This window comes from Sphaerodactylus townsendi, linkage group LG10, assembly GCF_021028975.2.
Source record: "Sphaerodactylus townsendi isolate TG3544 linkage group LG10, MPM_Stown_v2.3, whole genome shotgun sequence".
NCBI classification, from domain to species: Eukaryota; Metazoa; Chordata; class Lepidosauria; order Squamata; family Sphaerodactylidae; genus Sphaerodactylus; species Sphaerodactylus townsendi.
Genome location: NC_059434.1, coordinates 23,205,180 through 23,231,654, shown reverse-complemented (window position 1 = coordinate 23,231,654; position 26,475 = coordinate 23,205,180). Strand labels below are relative to the sequence as shown.

The window sequence follows — 26,475 nt, the reverse complement described above, 5'->3', positions numbered from 1 at the left end:
CATGCAGGTTAGTAAGCCGCCTGGAGCCAAGAGAAAAGATGGGATCAAAAATAATAAAATAGTTTGCCCACAGTTTTACCTATAAAGAGGAGGGGAAAATGTCTTGCAGCTGTAAGAAGCTGAGAAAACCCACAATTTAATGTTATATCTCATTTAATTTTGTTTTGAGTATCCCAGCTGTGTCTCAGTACATATAGGCCGAATTCCCAGTGAAAAATGTAATCTAGATACAGCCAAGTTTCAAAAGAATCGGCACCTTTTCATCCAGGTTCCAACATCCTCACTGCAGCATGTTTCTAGTGAAGACATCTAGGCCTGCCCCTTGGGGAGGTGCCTGATGTCAGGGGTGCGATTCTTAAGCTAGCAGCATCAAAATTTCAGAGTATTTTTAGGAGACCCTCCTGATGATACCACCCAAGCTTGGTGAAGTTTTGTTCATGGGGGCCAAAGTTATGGACCCTCAATTGTGTAGCCCCCATCACCGATTAGCTCCCTTTGGAAACAATGGGGGATGGGGCACCCCCTTTGAGAGTCCATAGCTTTGGACTCCCTGGACCAAGCTTCACAAAACCCGGGTGGTATTAGTAGGAGACTCTTCTGATGATACCACCCAGGTTTAGTGAAGTTTGGTTCATGGGGGCCAAAGTTATGGAGCCTCAAATGTGTAGCCCTGATCTCCTATTAGTTTCCATTGGAGTGTTTTTTCAAAAAGGTGCATATACAAGCAGGTCCAGGGAAATCCCGTGATAAGGGAGGGGGGGAGCGCCAGAAACGGGACTGATCTGTGTTCCATGGTTTGGCTGTGAGGAGATCTCAAGGGTACCTGGATATTTCAGGTGACTGGCCCAGGATCACTGGCGTAATGCCCATTGGGCAAGGTGGGCAGCTGCCCAGGGCATCACCTTGTGGGGGGCATCAAAATGCTGGGTTCGTTTTTGGGTATTTTAGTGGTTTTCCATTTTTGGCCTGCAGGGGGCGCGGTTTTTATGCTAGCGGCACCAAAATTTCAGCGTATCATCAGAAGACTGTCCCTATGCTACCCCCCAAGTTTGGTGAGGTTTGGTTCAGGGAGTCCAAAGTTATGGACTCCCAAAGGGGGTGCCCCTATCCCCCATTGTTTCCAATGGGAGCTAATAGGAGATGGGGGCTACAGTTTTGAGGGTCCATAACTTTGGCCCCCCTGAACCAAACTGCACCAAACTTGGGGGGTATCATTAGGGCAGTCTCCTGATGAGACCCTGAAAGGTTTGAGACTGTGCCTTCAGAAATGTGCCCCCCACAGCCTGCAACCCCCATGGACAGCAATGCAGAAAACTCAATGCAGAACAAAGATTCTTGGGCAAATTTCTAGGATGTTCCTGCAGGGGGTGCATTTTTGGATGTATCGGCACCAAAATTTCAGGGTATCATCTGGAGATGATGGCACTCCCCAGGATTCATTTGTGAGGCAAAATACACATTGAATCACTGTCTATAGTACAACAGAGTTGCCCTCCAGCTCCCATTACTAATATATGCATTAGCTTTATCTCTGCTCTATCTAGGGATGTTTGGAGACACTTTCAAGCTGTATTCAGAAAAGAGTGAAAAACTATCCGTGTTTTAATGGTATACATTTCCAAAGGGAGGAAACGTATATAGCTAATAAAAAAGATTCTGGGTTCATTAAAACATTATTTAGCTACACAGCAAGCTAGAGAGCCCCAGAACGTATGAGGAATGTGTTAGTATTGAAGTCTGATTGTTATCTAAATAGAGCCAGTCATATGGAAAGTAGTATCTGCACACCAGCACTTGGAGTCCTCTGGCAGGGAGACCTGTTGAAGCCATCCATCCTGTTGGCAGATTCCAAATGCTATGCTACCTGTAAACACACCATTACATGGCAGGGGTTTTATGTTCACCTGGGTGTGTAATGTTTGCCTGGGCTCTCATTTAGTCCAAAGGAAGTGAGAATTTCCTTTAAATTCTTTAACAACATCCTGTTTGAAAGTGCTGCCATACACGATCTATTTCCTCTTTTCTTCACATGGTGTCTCTCTTACACCTACACACATGCTTCTTCACATGGTATCTCTCTTACACCTATGCACAGTTTATATAAATGGGGAGCCGATTTACATTATTTGCAGTCTTAATGGGATTGTGCAGACCATAAATCAGGTCTGAATGTGGTCCAGTGTATCAGCTATATCACTCTAATCACAAGTAACACTGTACTGGGAAATCACTTAGCAGAAGCTCTTCTGATTATATTAATTTGAAGCTCATAAGATCATTTCAGTAAACACTGCACTTAAATTAAGTGCGTTGCCTTCTTATCTGCCAGAATGGAATTTATGTGGGTGGAAGAATCTCTATTCACGGAGGTGCAATTTGCCCTTTCCCGTCTTCTCTTTCCCTCTGCAGCCTGAAACGTTGTTTAAAGCATTTTTCCTGGGGGGTGATGGATCCTGCCCCCGCCCCAGGAGTCACAAGGGGAGTAATTGGAAGTCTTCCATGGAAGGAGTAAATTGGCAAAATCACTCCCTGACTTTGCATGGGCAGAAAGTTTAGACAGGGCTGCAACCTGCTAGGAATATTGTCTTTCCACTGTTGTATCTTAGTGCATGTGTAGAAATACACACACACTCTTGACATTCATCCTGCTACACGCTGGACTTGTTTATAATATTCAAGGGTAGGCATATATTATTGCTCTTCAGGTTAGATTTGCCAAGTCCCCCTTGGCCACCAGCAAAGGGTAAAGGGGGGGGGGGGAGTAGTGTTGCCAGATCCAAGTTGGAAACTGCTAGAGCATAGGTGTCAAACTCGTGGCCCTCCAGATGTTATGGACTACAGTTCCCATCACCCCCTGCCAGCAGCATGCTGGCAGGGGATGATGGAACATGATCCAAACTGAATTACTGTGTGCTAGAGGTTTGAGGACAAAGCCTGACGAGAACAGGGACCTCAGAGGGGATAGAATGCCATTGAGTCCACCCTCCAAAGCATCCATTTTTTCCAAGGAGTAGTTTGGAGATGAGTGTAATTCCAGTGAATCCCCAGATCCCACTGGGAGACTGGCATCCATACGCATCTTTAAAAAAACTAAAACTATAATGTAAATGAGGAAACACATGTTTGGAAGGTACACCATAGTGATGCTCTCATCAGAGAACTAAAGCAAGAAAACTACCATTTAAAAGTTACTTTTTCAACAGTGTTGCTAGATCATGAGAATACAGTGAGATCCCGATTATACCAGACAGCTTGCAAGCATTTAGTGCGGGGTCCTTGAAAGTGCAGTGCCCATAGCATAGGCTACTTTTTCTACTAGATTAATCTGGCACTGCTTGTAGATAGTATGATTTAAGGAATACAGCCCCTGTTTTAAAGAATCTAAATATTATGTATCCACGGCAATCCACATAAGACTCTAACTCGAGTCTTTTCTTATCAGGAACTGTATTTTCAAACAAATGTAACAACAATATTGTAAATAAAAGCTGGCCTAGTTAGAAAATTTGCCATCTTCAATCCAATTTCAAAGCCCTTTTTGAGAAAGAGAAAAAAAGGAAGTTAGAGATTTAATGCCCCCTTCCCCCATACACACCCGCAAGGCAGAAGTATATTATGAACAAATTTTAGGGACAGAAATGCAAAACTCATCCAGCTTTGTACTGATAATTACATGATCGGCAGAAGCACCAAGTTCGGGATCAGAAGTAAAAATGTTGGTTAGATTAGTACTCTGATCCATGTGAACAAATCCTATTATCCTATGTAAGAAGGCAAGGCACCAAACAAGACACTGGTGTTGCTTGTATTTAAGACTGGTCCCAAGGATGAAGTATAGGAAAAGGGAGGACAAGATCTCTTGCATGGCTAAAATGTTTCATCAGCATTCAGCACCAAATGTTAAAAAACGTACAACAGATCTGTAGAAACATGTGCTTCCAAGATCAAAATGATTAGTATATCAAACACAACCAGGGATTGAAATAGGATTAGTTAGAGATCACAATTTTATAATTTCATGTGAATGCAAGGCCCAGAACGTTGTTGGTCATGACCCTGCCAATGCAAAACATTTTAAACAGTGCCACCCTTCTAACTCTGCTTAGGGTGACACAGCAACTCTCATATAGTTAGACGGAATTTAAAAGGGTTTATCCTTTGCCCTAAAGAAGCACCATTGTGTGACGACTGTATTTCAAATGAAAAATTGCAAAACGTTATAATGTAGGATGTCAAAACTGGACGCTTAAGATATATTCATTACACCAGTAATACGTCTCCCCCGAAAGGGTGGCTCCAAGAGCTATGTAAACACTTTTTCTTAAAAAAAAGAAAAGAAATTAATATGATCTTAAATGCTATGCAATTTTTAAATCAGATTTGTTGCAATAATTCCAAAACAGTTATAAAAACACACTATCAATCCCATTTCACTCTCCACTTGGAGTGATTCAGAACTGTTGTTCACATTGTTTTAAGTGAGGTTTGAGGTACTCTTGGAACAGGAGAAGGCACCACAGAAGCGAACTGATCCAGATGTACCGAATCAAATAACCGTATCCAGTTAAACCTAAAGTCCTATTGGAGAAAAATACGTATTTCAGTACATAACTAGATTTGCTTAATATCTGCATTTGAAGGGCTTCAAATTGGGTCTGCATGTACAATCCAGATATTCCTCATGTAAAGTGGTCCAATTACACCATGATCCTAAGAACACGTTCCTAGAAGTAAGCCCCACTGAACCAAATAGGACTGGAGACTGACAAAGGAGACCTGATTAAGATTGTTTTCCTAGTCAACTAAGAGGCAAGCAGGATCGGAAGCAATGGCCTTGGGATTGGCTTTCTTCAGCATTGAGCCAAAACATCTACAATCCAATGCTGAATTAAGTTCACTTGTCAACTGAATTTATTATGTAAGCAAGCTCTATGTGGGTTGGTGGCCCTCATACATTCTTTGCTCTTAGCCACAGTAAAACAGCTCTAAAAGAAGCCATGTGAATTTATCAAAGCAATAATGATTAAATGTTCTGTCACGGAAGACATGAGAAATGGGGAATCCTGTAAGCTGGAGTCAGAAGTCTTTTTACAATATTAAAACAAAGACAGCTGTGAATCACCACGGGCTGCGATTGCCACTCGGGGTGGGTTAGTGGAGCAGAACTGGCTGCAATTGCCCAGGCCAGGCCAGGGCGGAGGCCGAGCCCTGGCCTATAATCGGCAGGGCAGACGTCCCTGGAGGAGGGCAGATCCGAGTCTTTAAATGACCAAGCCCTCCTTTGTGCCGGCCATGTGGTTTGGCCAGCTGACGATTTGCCCACCCACCTCTCCCCAATTTTGCCGACGATTTGCCCGCCCACCTCTCCCCAATTTTACAAGTTGTTAATGCATGTTTTTTTGTCATAGCCTCGGCAGTTGGCGCATGGGTATTGATCCGAAAGAGCAAGGGAAAGGGAGCTAGGGAGGTATCTCTTCCCCCACTTCGAGTGGCCAACGGCGGCAAGAGGTGACCGCCCTGCCGGGCAGGGCCAATGGGGAACACCTCTTGCCAGGAGCGTCTGCCCGGCAGAGCCCCTCAGCGGAGTGGAGCTCCAGTATGAGGCATCCGCCCGCGGGAGCTTCGCCATGACGATCAGATCAAGACCCATGCTTTGCCTCACACTTCTGTCTTTTGTATAATAAATGGCTATGGCCAATTGATTTATCCCAGCCAAGGTGTTGTGTGATTATTGGGAGAGGATCCACGAGAAGGTTCCACCCTCAGACGGCAATGAAAACCTCTTAATGCGAAAAGAGAATAATGGTAGTGAGATGTGCTTTTTAAAAGGAGGCAAAAACCAGCCTGCCCATTGTTATATTCTCTCTTTACTTGATTATTCAGGAGGTTAAAGCCATGATTGTCTAAGTTCTGAATATGCCCACTTACTTGGGCTTCCACTTCTTAGCGGGGAAGGGCTGCGGCTTCGAGATGGCTGAAAGACAAATCACAAAAGGCAAGGTGAATACTCTGGTCTCGCTTGACTTACTTTGTTCTAGCCAGACATCTTGCTGAAAAACACGGATGCTACACATTGCTGCCCTAGCTCAAGGGAAGGATACTAAAGTCCCTTTCTTATCTTATGGTGCTAATATGGAAGCCGTTGCAGCATAGCTCCTTCTAACACCACCAGAGTTATGCAGGGGCATTCAGAAAAGAACCCATGCTGCATCTCCTTCACATCTGAAGCATTCCTTCTGTTTTCTGGGAGGAGTGATACCGACACAGCATGAGTAACAGTACAGACTTCTCCCACACAGCTTCTTACCATACTCCCTGTAGGAAGGTTCATTTCTGCATGTCTGCGTAGCTATGCATGTGTAACAGGAAATGTTTAAAAAGAGAGACACAACTTCATGCAAAGACATGAAAGCAACCCAGATTGCTTCCATGGGTTCCAATCGCTGCTTGCACTGCACGCATGTGAATGGGGAAAAGGAAAACAGGTTCCTTCATAATGACTGCAACACGTATATTTGCTGTGTGGAATAGACCACTGTCTCATTTGGATCATAACATTTATCAAGACATTCTTTTTTACCAAGTGCCGGGAGTGGTCTGCACCATGAGACAGAGGGCTCAAGCTGCGGCTACGAGTCTGGCTCCGGCCTCTACTTCGGCTCCTACTCCTGTGAGACCACTAAAACAGAATACAGAATATGAAACAGATCTACATTAAGCAGGAAGCATTCTCTGTGGTTAACTGCACGGTCTTTGTATGTTTAAAAAGACTTTAATACATTTTTAGTCCAAATGCAGCACAATACAGAAATTAGACATTTCCAGTCCCGTGTAAAATATAAAGCCATAGTTTGTACCTTGGCATGACAGTATTCATGAGCATTTATTTCAGAACACCTAGACTTCTGTTCTTTTTAAGGGCCTAGATAAAGATTGAGATTGTGGTGTCCCCAGACCATTGCAGGGGACATGTCAAGTTAAAGACATGACACTGAGGGTAAATTCCCATTCCCTGCAGTGATTCCTGTACAAATCAGGGCTCTCTGCATCTGTTGAGGAAGAAGAAAGAGGAGGAGTTTGAATTTATAGCCTGCTTTCTCAATCATAAGGAGTCTCAAAGCAACTTATAAACTCCTTCTCTTCCACTTCCCACAACAGACACCTTGTGAAATAGATGGGCTGAGAGAGTTCTCAGAGAACTGTGACTAGCCCAAGGTCACCCAGCAGGCTTCATATGGAGGAGTGGGGAATCAAACCCCTCTCTCCAGATTAGAGTCCACCATTCTTAACCACTACACCACACTGGCTCTCAACGTCTGGGAGCTCCACACATAGGACTCCCAGAATCACATGTAATTTGGCCCTTATGTTTCATTACTAACCAGTTTAATACTCACAAAGATATCACCCCAGTCCAGTAATACTGAATAGCAAGCAGAGACAGAGACTCCTGGATCTGCTCTTCTGCCTACTTCGCTATCATCAAAGAAAGAAAATGTAGAAATAATTTAGAGGCAAAACCGTTAATGATCTGCTTGGTTGCAGGAACGGAAGGCCAATGGTTTTGTTTAAACAGCTCAGGCCTCTGGGCCTCCGTGCTGAAAATATAAAAATATCCAAATAGAGCTCTTACCAGAGCACCTCGTCTTGTGACTACCTCTCCCTTTACAATGACGGAATCATTCTCCATAAGAGTAGGCCACACATGATAGGCGACAAGCGGAGCTGTGAAATCGGAGTCAAAGCTGCGACGGTACCTAATTGGGCACAAGGAACATCAAATGAGTTAACAAGGATTTAAACTCATTAGGTTTCAGTGTGTCCCACTTGCATTGATGTTTTTTGTCACTAGTCCAGTATTATCAGCACAAAAATAATCTCGCATTACAAATAATCTCACTAACACCCACCACCAACTTTGAGAATTCTCTGTGTATATTATTGAACTAGAACATCTTCCCCAAATATGTATTTTGCTAACCATCATGACAACCCCAGAAATGGCAGAATCTCTAACAAAGGAATTCTTTGAAATGTTTTCTTGACTACATCTTTGTTCACTCTTTTCCCCATTTTTGCTGGTAAAAATCAATTGTCTAGATCAAACTTTATTGCTATAGCAAAGCAAAACAGGTTAAAATTGATGGTGAAAATAAACAACTCCACATGCAAACACATTAATAAAATACAGAAATCATGTACAGATTCATGAGATATTAGTCAAAAGGTATCACAATTTTTAAAAAGCATTTGGGTACATCTATTTCCCCACAAACCAGGTTCAAATTTTCTTTGCCGTGATTGCAAATATTGCATCCTGGTAAGAAATATGGTATGGTAAAAATTGAATGTTTTGGGGTTTTTTTAAATGTTGATCTAGGACAATTCTTTCTGTTTCACTGCCCCAAACTGAAATCACAATATTGTCTGTAAGGAATCTACTAACCTAACAGTGCTTCTACTAGCCCAGCAGTGGTGAGGACTTGAGCACTTACACAGTGCTGGATGCCACCCAAGAAAAGAAAGAGACCTGGTTTCCTTGGAGTACACATTGCCAGGTTACATCGACCTAATAGCCTTTGGCAATCCTTTTCACATCAGTAGTGCCATTGGTATATGCCAGTATATGCTGCTATAAGCACACTCAAACTGTTCCCTCATCATTTCCCCTTTAATTGCCTCCCTGTGATTTAAATCTATAAGTTGATGGGTCCTTTTAGGCAGCTAGCCATTGCAGTATATAATGCTGAATGGGCCACTGTGGGTCAAATGTGCTCAAAGAAACCTATGGTGGAAAATATTACACTCTTTGTACTTCCTTAGTATCGCAACTACTCAATAATCTACTCAACTAATGATTGCATCTGATTGAACACATGCAAACAGAATTTGCAATCCTCAGAGTCTATACACATATAGCATGTTCTCAGGGAGAGCCATGACTGTGAGTTGGTTCCAAAGTTTTCCATGCTGTTAGTGGTGGGACCTTCATCCAATGCAAAGAACCTTCCACCAACACAAAGAGCCTTGCTGCAATGGAAGAGGCATGAACAATCCACTGTTAGCAAAATGGAAACTTAGGATTCAATCCAATATCTTTTGTACCCGTCAGCCTTCACACAAGACTGTCTTTCACTTACTTGTACTCATTAAAAAGTTCTCCCTCAGTAGCAAATGAAATATCAAGTGGAGGATCCAAGGTTTGCATTGAAAAGGCTACACGGCACAACTCTCGTATTAAGCTGCTGATCATGATAAAATCAACTTCTGGTGGAAAGGAAATCCTAGGGTGGATGTTCATTGCGTTAATTACTTCCTAAAAGTAAATGGAAGAGAGATTGTCAGTTTCCAGAGGAAACAACAAACCTGAAGATACAAAACTTTTTCCCAGTTAGAGATATGCATAAGACTCCCGTTACTTTAACCTCTTCAAGCTCACTTTGGAATAAGGGCAATGTTGTATTAAGATACTGTAGGACATTATGCTTTAAATTAAAAAAAACACCCTGTATTTTAAGTACCTCCCTAAATATGCTGACATCAGTTGCAGGTCATTTTGCACTGTGCTGCTTAGAATGCAGACATCATTTGGTATACAAATATTTTTTATCTCACAGTTCTCCAGAGTTCAGATCGCTATATTTATTACCATGTCATTATTTAGGCTTTTGTGATTAAGAAAGGGGGTGTGAGCATGGCTTTCCTACGCCCTCTAAATTATCATAGTTGTTAATAGTTTTTCTGCTGTTTTCAGATAACTGTTTCCTTACATGGCCCATGTCAGTTAAGAGAAACAGGGAGCTGCTATTGCTTATTTATAAGGTTTTTATATTGTTTATCTTAGGCGGTTTCTGCACAGCCAGGCTTGAGGGCTTGCATCGGCATGATTGATGCCGATGCAAGCCCTTGGGCTGTTCGCACAAACAGCCCCATAGGCTGCACTGCTGGCGGAGCACGCTCCACACAGCCGCACAGCCCCCCAAACAGCTGCCTACCTTTCCCCTGCCTTCCATCGCTCTGAGTAGATCAGGGGACACGCCCCCTGAGCGAAGGCTGAAGCAACAGAGGCAAGGAGGTGTGTCCCCTTCCCTCCTCAAAGTGACGCAAGGCAGGGAAAAGGTGGGCAACTGTTCGCTCGGCAACAGGTGGCAACCGGCGTATTCCAAAAAACTCACCCCCCCGAGCGAGTTTTGGAAGCGGCGTCTTTGCGCCACTTCAGGGGAACCAGGACGGCACTGCTGCGATGCAGCAGCACCTCCTGTGCGAACAGTGCCCCAGGAACCGTTTTTTTCCGTCCCTGGAGCGCTGTTGTTTCCCCGTGCAGAAACTGCCTAATATAATACCCCACTGTGACAACAACATTAAAATATAATAATTAATAGATATTGTTCTACATAAGTCCCTGATGTGGTTGGACCATTGTCGCCTGATCTCCCTAGATCTTAGAAATTAAGAAGTCAGCCCTTGTTAGTATTTTGGATGGGAGACCATCAAGGATGGTGGTTGAGAGACCAAGGATGTCCAGGGAGATCAAAGAAATGCTATGCTATGCAGAAGCAGACAATGGCAAACCACCTCTATTTTTCTCTTGCCTTGAAAACCCTACAGAGCTGCCATAAGACCAGTGGTGGGATTCGGCAGGTTTGCACCACTTCGGCTTGTAAACAACCAGTTGTTAAATTATTTGAATCCCACCACCGGAACCAGTTGTTAAATTATTTGAATCCCATCACTGCATAAGACGGTTGCAACTTGATGGCCCTTTCCAACACCATCATTTGGCATAAAATAAGTTTTGGTTATTACCCCTAGTTGAGACTCAAGGAGATGAACTCTTTTCTGAACATTGACGTGCATACAGCTAAAAAAGACAAATGAGTTAACATATCCATCACGTGGACCCTGTATTTTTATTAGCATATCATTATATGTACACGTCTGGTTAAACTGCTGCTTTTTTTGTTTCTATATTAACAGCTTGGGTATATTTTATATTATCTTCTATCCCTAAGTTTGGTAACTCTTTAGCCTGTATTTATTTTGAATTTATTAATTGTTTGACTATTATTGGACAGGGACCTTGTGCTGCTGCTATTTAGACTGCCATTATTTTATAGGAGCATTTAATACTCATTTTGGTATTTGAAGGTGCATCTTGGTAGAAAGATGGCCCATAAGTACAAGAGAAAAAGAATTTTAAAAATTGGTTTACTCTTTCTAAAAAATGAAACCACACCAGAAAATTCACTGATTACCCAAATATTAAAGTAGTAGTAGTAGTAGTAGTAGTAGTAGTAGTAGTAGTAGTAGTAGAAGAAGAAGAAGAAGAAGAAGAAGAAGAAGAAGAAGAAGAAGAAAGAGGGGAGGAGGGAGAGGGGGAGGGAGGAGGGGTTTGGATTTATATCCTCCCTTTCTCTCCTATAGGAGACTCAAAGGGACTTACAATCTCCTTTCCCTCCCCACCCCCCACAACAAACACCCTGTGAGGTGGGTGGGGCTGAGGTCCGAGAAACTGTGACTAGCCCAAGGGCCAGCTGGAATGTGTTGGAGTGCACAAGCTAATCACCAGATAAGCCTCCATAGCTCAAGCGGCAGAAGAAGAAGAAGAAGAGTTTGGATTTATACCCCCCTTTCTCTCCTGCAGGAGACTCAAAGGGGCTTACAATCTCCTTGCCCTTCCCCCCTCACAACAAACACCCTGTGAGGTAGGTGGGGCTGAGAAGCTGTGACTAGCCCAAGGTCACTCAGCTGGCATGTGTGGGAGTGCACAGGCTAATCTGAATTCCCCAGATAAGCCTTCACAGCTCAGGTGGCAGAGCTGGGAATCAAACCCAGTTCCTCCAGATTAGATACACGAGCTCTTAACCTCCTACGCCACTGCTGCAGAGCTGTGGTTGTATCGTTTGCATGCAGAAGAGCCCCACTTCTGTGCCTGATTTTTAAAAAGCATCATGTACTTAAGTCCAACAATATTGAAATATGCATGCTTCATTAAGCTAAACAGGACATAAGAGGAACATAGCTTGCTTGCAAACTTACATTGACACTGTACTGAACATCATATAGATCTTCTTGGCGTATAATATAGTCCATTACTCTGTCTTCGACTGACTCAGTCCCTGAGAAACTTAGGGACAATGCCTTTCTTACACGCATCTTGAACTGCCTGAAGGCCTTCTTTGCTGCATGGAAAGACTCCTATAAATAGAACAGGTAGTTACATCAAGCAGTTCAGGAAAAACAAGCCAGAAGTAGACTCAAGTTTATTTGTACTATTTACTACACGCCTTCCTGCTACTTACCTAGAAATAAATATGTGGAGATTTGAATCATGCATCTGGGCCCAGTCTGTGACCTCAAATGAATGGTCTCTGGAACTTGAGCCCAATAAGTCACACTACTTTCTGCCATCTTATCACTTCAACAGCATGTTTTACAAATGAATCATTGACCCAACCATATCACACCCCATCCTAAGACCCGTACACTGGTGCCATGCATCTTCAGGTCAGTCTGCTGATCATGTTTGATTTTTAAATTCCTCTATAGCTGAAATAATACTTTTAGGGTCAACAAGACTTGACTCAAGTAGTTCCTGTACTTAAGAGAAAGTTACTAAACCAAATGATATTTATTCTAGCAGATATAAAAATGATACATTTTTGTTTATAAGTTAGTACAATGTTAGATTTCCATACCACAGCCGCCACATAGATTATTCTCTGCACCATTTCCAGATCATCAATATAGCTCCTCAGGAGGGTTTGAGCATCTAAGCGCGCTTGAGCATAAATGTCTCTGAAGCGTTCCACAAGGTGAGCATGACGGGATGTATTCGTAAGTCTGGATCTGCCCGGAGAAATGCTCTTGATTGGAAGTGGACTAGGGGATCTACTTCGGATCGATCTTGGAGAAGGGGATCGACTTCGCGCAAGCCTGTAACATTTCAAAATGACCTTAAGTGAAGACTGATCTAGATGACTCCCTCAAGGACTAGAATTTAAAGAAATATGGACACAGTCAATAATAACAGTGCAAATTATTATTATCATTCTATCAATAACATTAGGATCCTTGAGGAAAATCTTTGGCCCTTTCCGCACGGGCCATTTACAGCGCCCTAGGGACCGCAAAAACGCTGTCCCTAGGGAGTTGTTCGCATGGGGGGCGCAGTTGCATTGCAGCCGCGCCCCCCTCGCTCCCCCCCAGTGGTGCGAAGCCAGTTTCCAAACCTCTCTCCCCCGTGCGAACGGCAGCAGCTGGAAGGCGCCATCCCCCCCTTTCCTGATCGACGTACCTTCCCTGCGACCTTCGGGTGCGTCACCCAGCCCTGGGGACACACCTCCCGTCCTGCAACTCCAGAGCTGTCGGGCAGGGCAGGGGGGCGTGTCCCCTGGCCTGGGCGATGCGCCGGAAGGTCGCAGGGGAGGTACGTCGATCGGGCGACGGCACAGCGCTGCACCATCTTCCCTGCCCCTACCGGGACTGTTCGTGCAAACGGTCCCGGGGTGTGTGTGTCGGCGTTGTATACGCAGATTCACCCCCCAGTGTGGCAGTGCGGAAACAGCCTTTTGTTTAACTCATCATAATCATTAATTGCAAAATAATAATAATGAGGTATTCCATTGTTCTGGGCTGCAGTTTCCTTCAGTTTGTCAACCAAGCTATGGTATCTTGTTTCAAATTTTGTTCTTGCTAGCATTATCAAAAGGCACTCTTTTTCTTCAAACAAACTTCAAGCTTTATTTGAATAAATTTTTTACAGAGCTTTCCCAATCTGTGGCCCATCTAAAGAGAAACAGAAAGCTCTTGTCCAATTCCTAGTTTCTCCCAGGAAGTACAAAATAGCCAGTCTCTCTCTCATAACTTTTTTCCATATTGCTATGCTTCTCTCATTCAACATTCTTTTCAAACCCACTTTCATAAACACATCAGTGTTTCTTCCCCCAAAATAAGAAGGATGCAATTCTTCCTCTTCAACAGAACCTCAACATATACCATCCTAGTTTGAAGGATAGCACTTTTAGACACCTTCATTAATATAGTGAAATTGTTGTTTAGTGGCCCCTCAAGCCAGAGGAAGGTCCCTACCTGCTTTGCAAAACAGATTTTTGAGCACCAAGGATGGCAATCTCGTCCTTCAGTGTCTGAACCTGCTGCTCATAGTCACTCAACTTCTCCAGGCTCCTCAAAGCGCATTCTTCTTTTGCCTGATATGCCTTTAAACTAAACCACACAAAAATCTGATTGAAAGAGGTGCTTCTAACCACAAAACAGCATGCTTTTCAATCTATACTAGAAAGAACTCCAGTTACTAAAACACAGCAGAGGAAAACTAAAATGGCATTTAATGTCTACAGTTATCACTTCCATATCGCAACTTTTCCCATCACAATTTTGATTTAACGCAGGTCAGCATAAGCAATTAAATGGGAAGTTTTGGGGGGAATTTTGAGGAAGCTGCAGACAACACAAAAAGGCGTGAATGACACAACAAAAGTTTAGAAATTCATAAATTCATAAAATAAATGTATACTATTGCATAATATCAACATATTTCATCTCTTAATTCACAAATTCTTTTTTAAAATTAAAAGAAAAGAAAAAGAAAAAATTCAGACTCCTCCTCTGGTACAAAAGGAGGGCCAAAAAAATTTATGCAGATTTACAGATCATGGAGGGAGCTCACCCCTAACCGCAGCAATGTGGAAGGGATAACTATACTCATATTTACAGAATTGCACATTTGATATTTAAACTTGCCGATTCACTTCATTCAATAGCAGTGTGAAATTTCTTACAGTGCAGTCCTAAACAGAATTATATTTTTCTAAGTGAAAAATATAATTGAAACCAGCGGGCTTGTAGAGGTATAACAGTGCTTAAACAGGTAACTCTTCCATTAGAAATTAAGCTATAATACTACAACAAGAATGAAGGTATCTAATTATGTAGCACAGCGGTTAAGAACATCTGCTGAAAATCAGGAAGTCCCTGGTTCCAGTTTCCACTAGTCATGAACATGCTAGTTGGATTTGAGAAGCAATTTCTTTCTAAGCCTCCATCTGTAACATTGGGATGAAAACAATAAAATATAAATTATATTGGAAAGGGTTATGGTTCAGTGGTAGAGCATCTCTTTTGCATGGAGAAGGTCACGGGTCCGGTCCCCAGCTTCTGCAGTTAAAATAATCAGGTGTAAAGAACTTCTTCCTGGGAGCTGACTCAAAATAAGGCAGCATCATATATCCATAATCAAAGTGGTGCTATATTTGGCTGTTGTGGGTTTTCCAGGCTATGTGGCCGTGGTCTGGTAGATCTTGTTCCTAATGTTTCACCTGCATCTGTGGCAGGCGAAAGGTTAGGAACAAGATCTACCACACCATGGCCACACAGCCCGGAAAACACACAACAACCAGTTGAATCCAGCCGTGAAAGCCTTCGACAATACATTGGTGCTATATTTGTTTAGCTGAAATGTTCATACCTCGTCCCTCCATACTAGTGTGTCCAAAAAGACTTACAATGGCCCCTTTTTTAACAAGGCATTTAAAAGAATAGCTTTTGAAAACATTTGCAGAATAGTTTTTGAAAACTATTGTTTCAACCGTTTTGTCTGCATTCTGCCTTTTAAAACATTCTGCAAACATTTTAGCTCATCAAAATAAAACATTTCACTGAAAAAAATGTCCTTTTTTAAAAAACAATATGCATGGATTTGATACTTCAAAGAGACTTCAATCATTTGAATCTATAGCATCAAATCTCCAAAGAGGATTTTTAAAAGGGAGGGAAACAGCGCATCCATTTAATATGCAGACTATAATGAATGTAAATGGCGGACCGCCATGATGGCAAATGAGAAAATGTACTTAGGAAATTTTAGAATCAGCATAAATTGGCAGACAGTCAGAGAATTGAAAGTAGCAGAACAGAAAAGGGACATGGAGCTACAAATTTGAATAGGTGAAATAAAACGTTTCCTGCTTGCCTGCACTGCAAAGAGACAACATTTTGAAAACTTTTCAGACTCAAGACATTATAAAAGAGGATTAATTTAAAACATGTTGAGACTGAAAATAAAACATTTTCAGAACGTGGGGGGGGGGACCCATGCGGAACTCCAAAAGCAAATGTTTTATTTCCTGCTTGAAAATATTTTATTCTGGTTGTGTGGAAAAGACCAATGTTAAAAATCCAATAAAATATCAGAAAACACAAATCGGCAGAAGGAAGCTGATAAAAGTACAAGGATTAAAGGAGTAAAGGAGTTTGGATAAAGAAGAAAAGAAAGTGCATAATACAGAAGACAAGGAAGAAATGTGAGTAACTGCAGCTACATTTGACTTGCAGCTCAAGCTTGTGTGTGCTTCAGAACTAAGGTGCTTGATAAGGCTTTTTTATCAAGCAGAGCAGAGGTTTGCAGCCATAGGAATCAGCACTTAGTAGGTTCTCTGGTGACTTACATGAAACCCACTTCCTAGAAAAAGTCTCTCTTGCCATTTCTTCTTTTCTTTTCCCCTCCTCTCTCTCTGCCTGACCCAGCCACCCCAATCTCACCAGCTGCTGACCAATACTCCTTGCCTGAAATCACCGCACAAAGATTCCCAAACAGGTTAGCTCGGACAGACGGAAATCCATGATGGAAGGGTATACATAAGGCAGTGGAGATCTGGCAGGGTGGGGGTTGAGTGAGATGATAAAGAGCTTCTCTGGGAAGAAGGGTTCTATGCTTCAAGTGTGCATGGAGCACTGAAGGGCCAACAGGCAGGACTGGAGGGTAGCTACCAGTCCAGGCAGAGGGAGAGAGAAGGCAAAGAAAAACTGTGGCAGGGAGAGGGGAGCTCTGAACATGTGCTAACAAGAAACCTTCTTCAACGCTGAATGAAATTGCCTTGCCTGTCATCCTGCTGTTCCTCAAAACATCCTTGCAAGGCAGGAGGCAAGATGCCCAGTCAAGAAACTTGATCCCTGTAAGCAGCATTTTTGTTAAATTCAGATAATGTGTTTAGGCCAAGACCTAGAAAATATGGAAGCTTTTCTCTCTAAAAACTTAGGTCAAGCTTCATAGATCCAGTTAAGGGAGCGGTGAGGTAATCCATCCAGTATGGTTGCCAAGACCCCTTGGCCAATGGCAGGGGATAGGGGATAAGTATGCCAGATCTAGGTTGGGAAACTCCTAGGGATTTGGGAGTGGAGCCTGGGGAGGACAGGGATCTCAGTAGTATACAATGCCATAGAGTCTGCCCTCCAAAGCATCCATTTCCTCTAGGGGAACTGATCTCTGTAGTCTGGAGATGAGATGAAATTCCAGAGGATCCCCAGGTCTCACCTGGAGGCTGACATCTCTACCATCCCTGTCAGTTTTTCCATTAAGCCTGGCAAATTTCAAGGCCTCAAAAGGCCATAAAAATTAAGGAGGACACATCCCATATCACTAATGTCCAAGCTCACAGGTGAAAGAAGATGCTTGCTTAATTAAACCCAATGCAGCTGCAGGGCATTTGGTCTAGTTGGCAAACTCATCTGATTGGTTGAATTCCCTGGATAACAATATACTACATTGGTCAATATACATAATCAGCTATACATTTGATTGGTTAACTAGAATCAGGCCAAAGTGGGAAAATGTTGGTCAATATACATAATCAGCTATACATTTGATTGGTTAACTAGAATCAGGCCAAAGTGGGAACATATGAGAAATATCTTTCATTCTAGCTTTGCCCTGTGTCTGGATTACATCTGACTATGGGGCACTTCTTGATTCTGCGTGTGTCACACTGACCAGAAAACCTGGTTCAGACTTTGGAACCCTGTTGGACTCAGTTGGGTAACATCTCAATCTTGAACCAATGCTTACAAATGTGATTAGCTTAGACTCATAGCATTATTATTTTTATCTTCACTGTCCACTGCTATTTTATTGAACAGTTCTGCAATACTAATTTGAATAGATAAACCAGCCCAGAGTAATTTTGTTCCTGGCACACAGGGCACTTTCGTACATGCAGAATAATCCACTTTCAATGTACTTTAACAATTGTTTGCAAGTGGATTTTGCAATTTTACACATAGGGCGTTTCCCCACTCTCCCCTATCCCCCCTATGCCGCGCGCTGCTCTCAGCGTGCGGCATCCCTGGCGTGCGCCCGGGCGTCCCCACGACCCTGCGCTCTGCGTGGGGTCATCAAAAGGCGCCCTTTGCAAGAGCGCCAGGGATGCCACGTGCCAAGGGGGCACGACAGCGGCAGCGTCAGAGCGGCTGCACTGTCGCCGCTCCTCTCGTGGGGAGTGCCGGGGGACCCCGCGCTACTCTCCTCAAGTAGCGCGGGGCTTAAGGTAAGTGGGGAAAGGCCCATAAAATACAGTTGCAAAGTGCATTGGAAGTGGATTGAAAGTGCATTATTCTGCATGTGCGAAAGTGCCCACAGAGAGACTAGATGGGCTTTGCAAAGTACAATAGCCTTTGGGCACTCTGCTACATTACCAGATTTAAATATACATTTTAAAAAATCTAACAGCCACAACACTTTCATAAACAGAGGTAACATTACACAACCTAGCTTCTTTCACATTTATAGAAACTAGTGGGAGGGCTCATCCCTATATGCCTAGAACAATTGAGAACAACAAGTAGCAATGCACAACAGGAACAAAGACACAGTAAAGTACACCTGAACCCAGCTTTGCAATGACAGCCGCCCTGCACCATATCGTTCTTACTCTGTTTTTAGCTGAACTATTTCATCCTCTGCTGCCAAAAGAGTGGTGGCTGATTTGGTCTTTGTGTCTTCAAGAGCCAACTGGGCTTCTTCAAGACTGCAAGAGAAAATCAACACCAGAGATATAACTTTAATGTAAAATAAAAATTGGAATTCCCGAAGCACATTTGGTAAAGTGGCGGAAATATCATCTGAAGACATTCTTTGTCTTTGGAAAGTCATGCCATAGACAACCAGCAAGTTCCCCGCAAATAAGAAGCTCAGCCAAGTCACATGAACTGTCACAGCATCACCAGTGAAGATCATCAGACACTTAAGTCTCTACTTTTTTCCCCACCTCACAGTCTTTCTAGTTTCTGTACTCTCTCTCTCTGCTTGGATATATCTGTCTAATTCACCTTTTTCAATATAAAAATATGCAGAATAGTATACTTCACTGGCCTCACATATATTTTGCTGACAAAATACCAATTTCTGTACATGTTGTCTCCATACATTTAGTACCTGGAATTCAGTTCCCGAGGTACAAAAACAACATATGAACGTGCCTTATAATAAACACCATTGTTCTGCCTAGTCCAATATTGCCCACTTTGAGTATCACAGTCCAATATTGCCCAGTTTGAGTATCATTGTTCTGCCTAGTCCAATATTGCCCACTTTGAGTATCACACCCAAAATCCTTTAATTAGACATGCCGGGAGCTGTACCAATGAATTTAAATATGCAAAGCACACTTTCTATACTGAAGGTAGTTTCAGGTGGGTAGAAGTGTTAGTCTGTGGTACCAGAACAAATTTGAGTCGGTACCAGAACCTTTTCCAGGCTAAGAGCTAACATTAGCCAGAGCTCATTCTGTCAGATATCTGATGAAGGTGCCAGTTGAATTTTTATTTTCTATATCAAAGCTGTAGTCTGTACATGTTTTAGCAGATATTAGAACGCTAAAGCAAACTGCACAAGTGAAGCTGCTGTATACATGTACGTAAAAAATAAAAAGCCAACAATTGTGATGTTTTCAAAAAATCTCATGATGGTAACAGTGAAAGTGAAATGGAAGAAAATCCTCTCCAGTGTCATGAAAAAAAAGTTAATTTTAAGCGTTTTGGAAAAGTTCTTGAATGGTGCAGACACAGGCCCCATCCGCACATGCAGAATAATGCGCTTTTAATCCACTTTCATGATTGTTTGCAAGTGGATTTTGTTTTTCTGCACAGCTGCAAAGTGCAGTGAAAATGGGCCATAGAAAGATATAGAAAAGATAAAGAATATCTATATGAATCTTTGAGATTAGTTAAGGCATAACTGCAGAGCTAGCTGTAGATACATGATGACACAGATGAGTGGTCTGATTTCATCAAGATATCTAAGACATGCCCATATGATAGACAGCTAGGCTGTTGGTTCAGCAGTGTAACTAGAATCCAGAAGTTGAGGAAACAGCCCCAGAATAAAGAACAGCCCTTTTTTCCTGAGGCACTGAAAACAAGAGCATAAATGTAGAGACTCAATAGCCTGTTCTGATCCCACAATCTTCCCCCTTCATCAGGGAAAAGACAAAGGGTTGATTTCTCCTACACATTTCAATTGTGGAGATCAGATGCTCTTTAGAAGTGTGCATGGTTCCCACAACAATTGTTGACAAGCTTCTGTTTTCTCTCAATGATATCACTTAATCCATGGTTTAAAGAACTAATAAATATAAATATCAGTTGGGAAAAACAGCAAAGAAGCCACAGAAGCTCCACAGAAGCTTCATAGTTACACATTTTAGCACGTACTGAATGTTCAATATTCAGTTTGCTGGCCAATTTGGCCCAATCATATTACATTTAGCAATCTGCAGAGAATTTTCTTCAGATTTCCTTAAAGAAATTATATTGGTATTTTTAAAATACAAGACTGAAAATCTAACGCCTCAGCTGTATCCTATTTATAAGCAAACAAAAATTTATAAGCGTATAGTCAACCAGCCATACATTTTTTTGTATTTGCCATGGAAACCAGCGTAGGTAAAGATTGCATCTCCAGCCATAATCTGGTATTCAAGAAATGTCAGTCAGTGGAAATTGATTTGAATAGATCACCCCTTGCACAAAAGGAATCCCTCAACATGCTTCTGGAAGCAACTGCTCCAACTTCCAAAGAGAATGAATAAATCAAGAATAACTACATTTAGGGCAGTGGTGGGATTCAGCAGGTTCGCACTACTTTGGCAGAACCGTTTGTTAAAATGGTGCTTGTAAACAACCAGTAGTTAAATTATTTGAATCCCACCACTGATTTAGGGCCCACGTATTCCATGAATAATCCTGCAATTAAACCCGCAATTAAAAGCAGCGGGCTTTAGATGGTAGATTCCAACTAGGGTACCATCATCCAGCCTCCACTTTTGAGGAAACGGAGAACTCCAGAGCTTCGATAACGCAGCTGAGAATCACCTCACAAATTACGATTTCCTACAAAGTCTGTATAGTAAGTAGTACACTCCCAAATTTGACAAACATACAGCATAATACCCTAGCACAGCCATAATCATTCTCTAATTAATTTACAAAGTTTGAAATCGACATATATTATAAATGCCCCCGCCCAAAAAAATAATTAAACATTTTTCAGAATTCTTTTAGAGGGGAAAAAGAGATGAAGGACTGATGGAAAACATTTAATTGTCCTACTCTTGCTGGACAAGGCTGAGCTGTAAACGAGTGGAGTTCAGTTCTCTTTCCAGCTGGAGTATTTCATGATTCCGAGAGTTGGCCAATTCCCTCAGTTGCCTTTCTTTCTCATGTGACTCCTACAATGAAGTATAAATAGAGAAACTAAACACAAAAAGCTGTCTTTTTTATTTAAAAATATGTTGGTACTTTTGGGAATCTTTAGTTGCAGGTATCTTTATTTTAAATGAAGATGTTGTATCTATTCAGAAAGAGAAAAGCACAACCGGGCCTTTGGAGTGACCAGCCGCTGACTTGCAATGCCCCTTTTTATTCTCCTTATGTTTGGGGTCCCTTTAACATCCATCAGACCCACTGTTCCCCCCTCCTTGGGTGGATTTTAATAAGGGTTTTATCGCTGGACACCGTTTTATTGTATTGACCACTGTATTTTAATTTTAATTTAATGGGTTTTAGTTATATGTTGTTGTGAAGTTATGTTGTACACCACCCAGAGCCCTTCGGGGGTAGGGCGATCTATAAAACCCAATAATAAATAAATAAATAGATGTCGGGCTGCATGAAGTAGTTCCCTTCTGCCAAGTCAGGTCTTGTCTTTCTAGAAGACCTCCTCCATTAACAAAAGTTCTGTTGGTAGAGGGAACCATTGGATCTAATCCTGGCTCTGAAACCTGGAATTTCTAGCTACGTAGAGAAATGAGCAGCATTTAACAACGTATTCAAATGTGATAGCCGGTTTGAAGACTAAGATGTTAGGATTAAAACTGGTACTCATAAACAAGAAACAATTCTACACTTCATGTGCAAACCTCACACTTCCATTCAAAGGAACTAAGAAAGATACAGGATTGGACTGGATCCGATAGAACGTTCTGACTTTTTTGCCTCTTCTTTTATAGTCCAAAGTGTACCCTAAGATACAATTTCTGGAAGCAGTATTTAAGGGGGCATTTTGGACTGCAACAAGAGGAGACAAGAAAGTAATAATCTATGAGCTGAAATTCTTCCATGTATGGAAATGCTCTGTTGGACCCAAGCCATAAAGCACTGTAGTATGATACCTTTCTTCACAGGCAGATATCACAAACTGTGCTTCATACTTATGTTTATAATGTGATTCTCCATTTGAACACCACTTCAGCCTCAATGTCCATTCAAATCAGGAGAAGGAAAACTGCAAAATACACAGCAATGCAAGATCTCCAGTGAAGCCTCCTAAACTTTGTGATTTGCTAGTTAACAATACAACTAAGGACTCTGAAATGTACCTTGGAGAAACTGGTTTCGAAGGGCCGTCCTGGAGCAGGGCTAGAAAAACAAGTCCCCAACCATGGCAGGAGACGTGATTTGATGGTTTCCACTCCTGCATAATGTCCACCTGTGACAATGAGTGAAAAAGACATGAACAAAAATGTAATCCCTATAGCACATAGATACCTATAACTTGCACATACAGAATGGGCAACAACCTCACCTTCTCGAGCTGTTTGATTGAAGATGGAGAAGAGATGCCCCTGAATCTTGGCACTCAATTCCATGATTTCACAGCATCGGTTCAGATTTTGATCACATGAATTTATCTGTAAATCAGAAATTCCTTATTTACTCCATCATCATATTGTATTTTTATTGTTCACTCAATAACATTTTATCTTGGTGCATCACAGTCCCTAGGATTCACAAGACTATAACATCTAATCAATCACGCAGAGACCAAACTGATGAAGAAAATAACACTTCACAGTAGAGGGAAATCCTGAGAGTATTATGGGAATCCTAGCTAGCACACTGGCCTCTCCTTTGGAGGATAAACTTCATGATTGAAAGGCACTTTGTATAAGTACCACAACACACTTCCAAGGGCATACTATACTATAGTACACTACTCATTTAACAGTCATTCCCTAGTCTACAGCTCTTCAAAAAGTTAACAAAACTAAAGTGTTACTAATAGCTACCGCTGAACGTACACGGTTAAGAGTGTTACTCCACACCTACACATCTAAGGTACATTCCTTTTTTATTGGCATTGGCAATTAGAGCAATGACTTCATTCTATTTACTACCAGAGTTGTCACTCAGGAATACACTGGGATCAAAACCCCTTATCTATAACTGCAAAACTTCAATAGCCTCTCAAGGATGGGTGGGGAGACACTATGGATGTTAAACTACCTTTAGTCTTTGATAAGTGTATAATGTATATTTGTCCACAGCTTTCGAGTACGCCTGAATATGCAACAAGAAGACATGCAAAGGTTGACTAGTGCTTTACTCTCATTTTTACTTCTCTCAAAATAAAGGCCAAATTTAGAGCTACCAATTGTATCTAGCAAAATACTGAACGTTCTATCACTTCTGCCAAAATAAACAAACAGGAAAGTATGCATTTCTTTATCAAAGCACAAACACTTATTTTGCTTGCCTCAGCAGACTCATGCAAAGTATTAACACTTGTAGGGGAAAAAAACAGAAAATGGACTGTCAAGAGACAAAGAAACTGGCTGTGAAAGAGAAAACCAGCATAATACACTGTGTTCCAGTTAAAACTCTTTTGCCATTATTATATGTTTATATTTGAATTGCCGTTGTGTTTTGAAAAAAAAACAAGGTATGAGCATGTTTAAAATCTGCTACTGGGCACAGACTTTATATTCAGAAGTCAAGGACTTGCTTTGCCTCCACGGACCAGATAATTTATGACACACACACCATGATCCATGCAGTCCCTTGAAATGGGACAGTACGATGTACCCCACCTTGAGCCTCTTGTAAGAAGAGCAGAATCCCATTTTATAAACCCAAATTAATGAGTTATAATGTTAGGAAGCAATCACACCCTGGTGGTGGAAAGTGCCTTGAGTCACCGCTAACTTATGGCGACCCTGCAGCGTTTTCAAGGTGAGAGATTTTTAGAGATGGTTTGCCTGCCTTAATGTCACACCCTTGGTATTCTGTAGAGGTCTCCCATCCAAGGACTAGCCAGGGCCAACCCTGCTTCCACAACCTATGGTCAGGCTAGCCTGGGCTACTCAGATCAGGCGGGCAATCACATCCTACAAATGGGATTTAATTTAAGTAAAGGTCATGAACTTTTCCAGCAAGTTTCAGTTTGTTGCGGCAGCTTGGCATTGGATTGCATGCAAAAGTCCTGTTCTATTGACGTGTCCTCCTCGAGTGCCAGGATCTTTCCACTCTGCTGAAACACACCTCTTCTGCAGAAGTAAGCAGCCTTGCAAGAGGTCCAGATAACCCTGACGCTGATGCTCATCCATCAGCAGACCCGAACCTCTCCATCCCACCCTTAGCCTGGATCTAATCAGAACAACCAATCACAAAGCAGCGTCGGAAGGCGAGCAGTCAATCACTGCAATGTGTCGCTGCCTCCCTATGTTGTCTGAGGACTATCGCTAGGTTCTGTAACTATGGCAACCACAACAGGGTCTGCTGCGCCTAGCAACCAGCGTCCTTGGTTACGGCTTTCCCGGGAAATCGCTCCAGGTCGCTCCCCGAGACATCCGCTCGTATTCATCTCCCGCCATAAATGCCATGCACAGTCTGAACCCCCAACTCCGAGCGCGGCTCTTCTCCTCTCCTTTAGGAAGCCCCTGAGATTTAAAAAGTCTCTGAAACCACCTCGTTCTTTTGGAGACGGCGCTCAGAACGGGCGTTTTTCCGCCGGACGCTCCAATTGCAAAATGCGGGAGAAGAGAAAGAGAAAGAGCGTTTGGCCTGATCGAGGATTCAGCAGCACACGGCTGCATAGTGCCAGAGCCCAATAGAGCCCACATCGGCGTTCGCCCAGAAACCACAGCGTTGCAGTCCACTCACGTGATAGTCTTTATACCACCGCTCCAACTTCTCCTGCAAAACCCCGCAGGTCTCGCTGCTGATCAGTCGTCTCAGGCTCTCGGCCATGGCTCAGACCCTGGAGGGCAGCTCGAGGCTTCGCTTATAGAGCAACGAGCATCGATGTTCCTGTCCCTCCCCCCCTCGGTTTTCAGCTACCCCAGGGAACCCAAGGGGGGAGCGATCTGCGAGGAAATGCCCCCTGCTGCTGATGGCCCCAGGCTAGGCTCTGCCTCGTTTCCCCGCCACCAGCCTCCCTCTATGACTGGGGCATTTTATACGGGGCGATTGTTCAACAAACTGACGTCTGCTTTGCTCGGATGCCAGGGACGCCACGGCTGCGCCCAGAGGCCGCTTTGGTTGTAGCAACGCCGAAAACCCCACCTCCCTTTGCCCTGCCCTCCGGCTGATATTTCTGTTCCCTCCAAATGCAGAGGTTGGCTTGAGCTCCCGTGGGATCCAAAGGAAAGATCAGGCCTGCCGGACTGGGGACCCCTCGCCAGATAATGACAGCGGTCCTTTGGAAAGGTGGGAGTTTCCTAACAACCCCCTGGCTTCCCCCTACAGCCCTCTTCCGTCCCTTTGCAAGACCATCGCTACGGAGCCGCAAAACAGCCTTTACTACCCGTCAGAGGTGCAAAATTTTAAAACGAATAAAACTTGCACACGTAAAAGGCAGCGATTTTGACACGTGTCTTTTTAGAGGTTTTTATTATTATTATTATTATTATTATTATTATTATTATTATTATTATTATTATTATTATTATTTCAATTTGTATACTGCCCTCCCCGTAAGGGGGCATCCAAGGAGTCCCTTGTCTTTGCGGCACTTGCCTCTGAAGGAGGATATCCTACACTCACATATGGATAAAGCCCAGCCTAGGTTTGGTACAGGGAACTGGGCAAGGAAACAACGGTCCACTCTTGTTTTGCTGTGTAGTCCTTCCATTGGTTTAAACCAAATGATTTTCAGTCGGCTTTCTAAAAATGCCCTCTAGTAAAGTAAATCTTCAGAGAACACTCTAAAGACCTAAAGGTTTGGTGAAAGTAGTAAATGAACTTGTGTGGGCTGTATAACTGGCAAGGTGGAGGGAGACCTAGTTTTGGGGAAGCAGTGTAGGTAACTCTGTTAAGCGCTGTTAAACCCCACTGATTTTCATGTGAAGAACTTAGCTCGGTTGCTGACAATGGTTGAGTAAACCTTCCTAGGGTCATGATTCA

At 42.7% G+C, this 26,475-nt stretch overlaps 1 protein-coding gene across 4 annotated transcripts; it reads right to left on the bottom strand.

The window, feature by feature from the left end:
• Positions 1 to 2,914: 2,914 nt before the first annotated feature.
• SPATA18 (spermatogenesis associated 18) lies at positions 2,915 to 25,558 on the bottom strand. 4 transcript variants are annotated; one of them, XM_048508872.1, is made up of 13 exons: positions 25,234 to 25,558; positions 22,877 to 22,982; positions 22,671 to 22,780; positions 21,403 to 21,521; positions 18,726 to 18,821; positions 14,092 to 14,226; positions 12,699 to 12,936; positions 12,040 to 12,198; positions 9,141 to 9,316; positions 7,634 to 7,757; positions 6,581 to 6,679; positions 5,929 to 5,974; positions 2,915 to 4,578 (listed from the first exon to the last, which is right to left on the bottom strand). In XM_048508872.1, the coding sequence occupies exons 1-13, from the start codon at positions 25,318 to 25,320 to the stop codon at positions 4,571 to 4,573; spliced, it is 1,503 nt and encodes a 500-aa protein (XP_048364829.1). In that variant the 5' UTR covers positions 25,321 to 25,558; the 3' UTR covers positions 2,915 to 4,570. The 4 variants fall into 4 exon arrangements, with proteins under 4 accessions (XP_048364829.1, XP_048364830.1, XP_048364828.1 ...); XM_048508873.1 differs by lacking the exon at positions 18,726 to 18,821; XM_048508871.1 differs by lacking the exon at positions 2,915 to 4,578 and having other exon boundaries at positions 5,888 to 5,974.
• Positions 25,559 to 26,475: the final 917 nt, after the last annotated feature.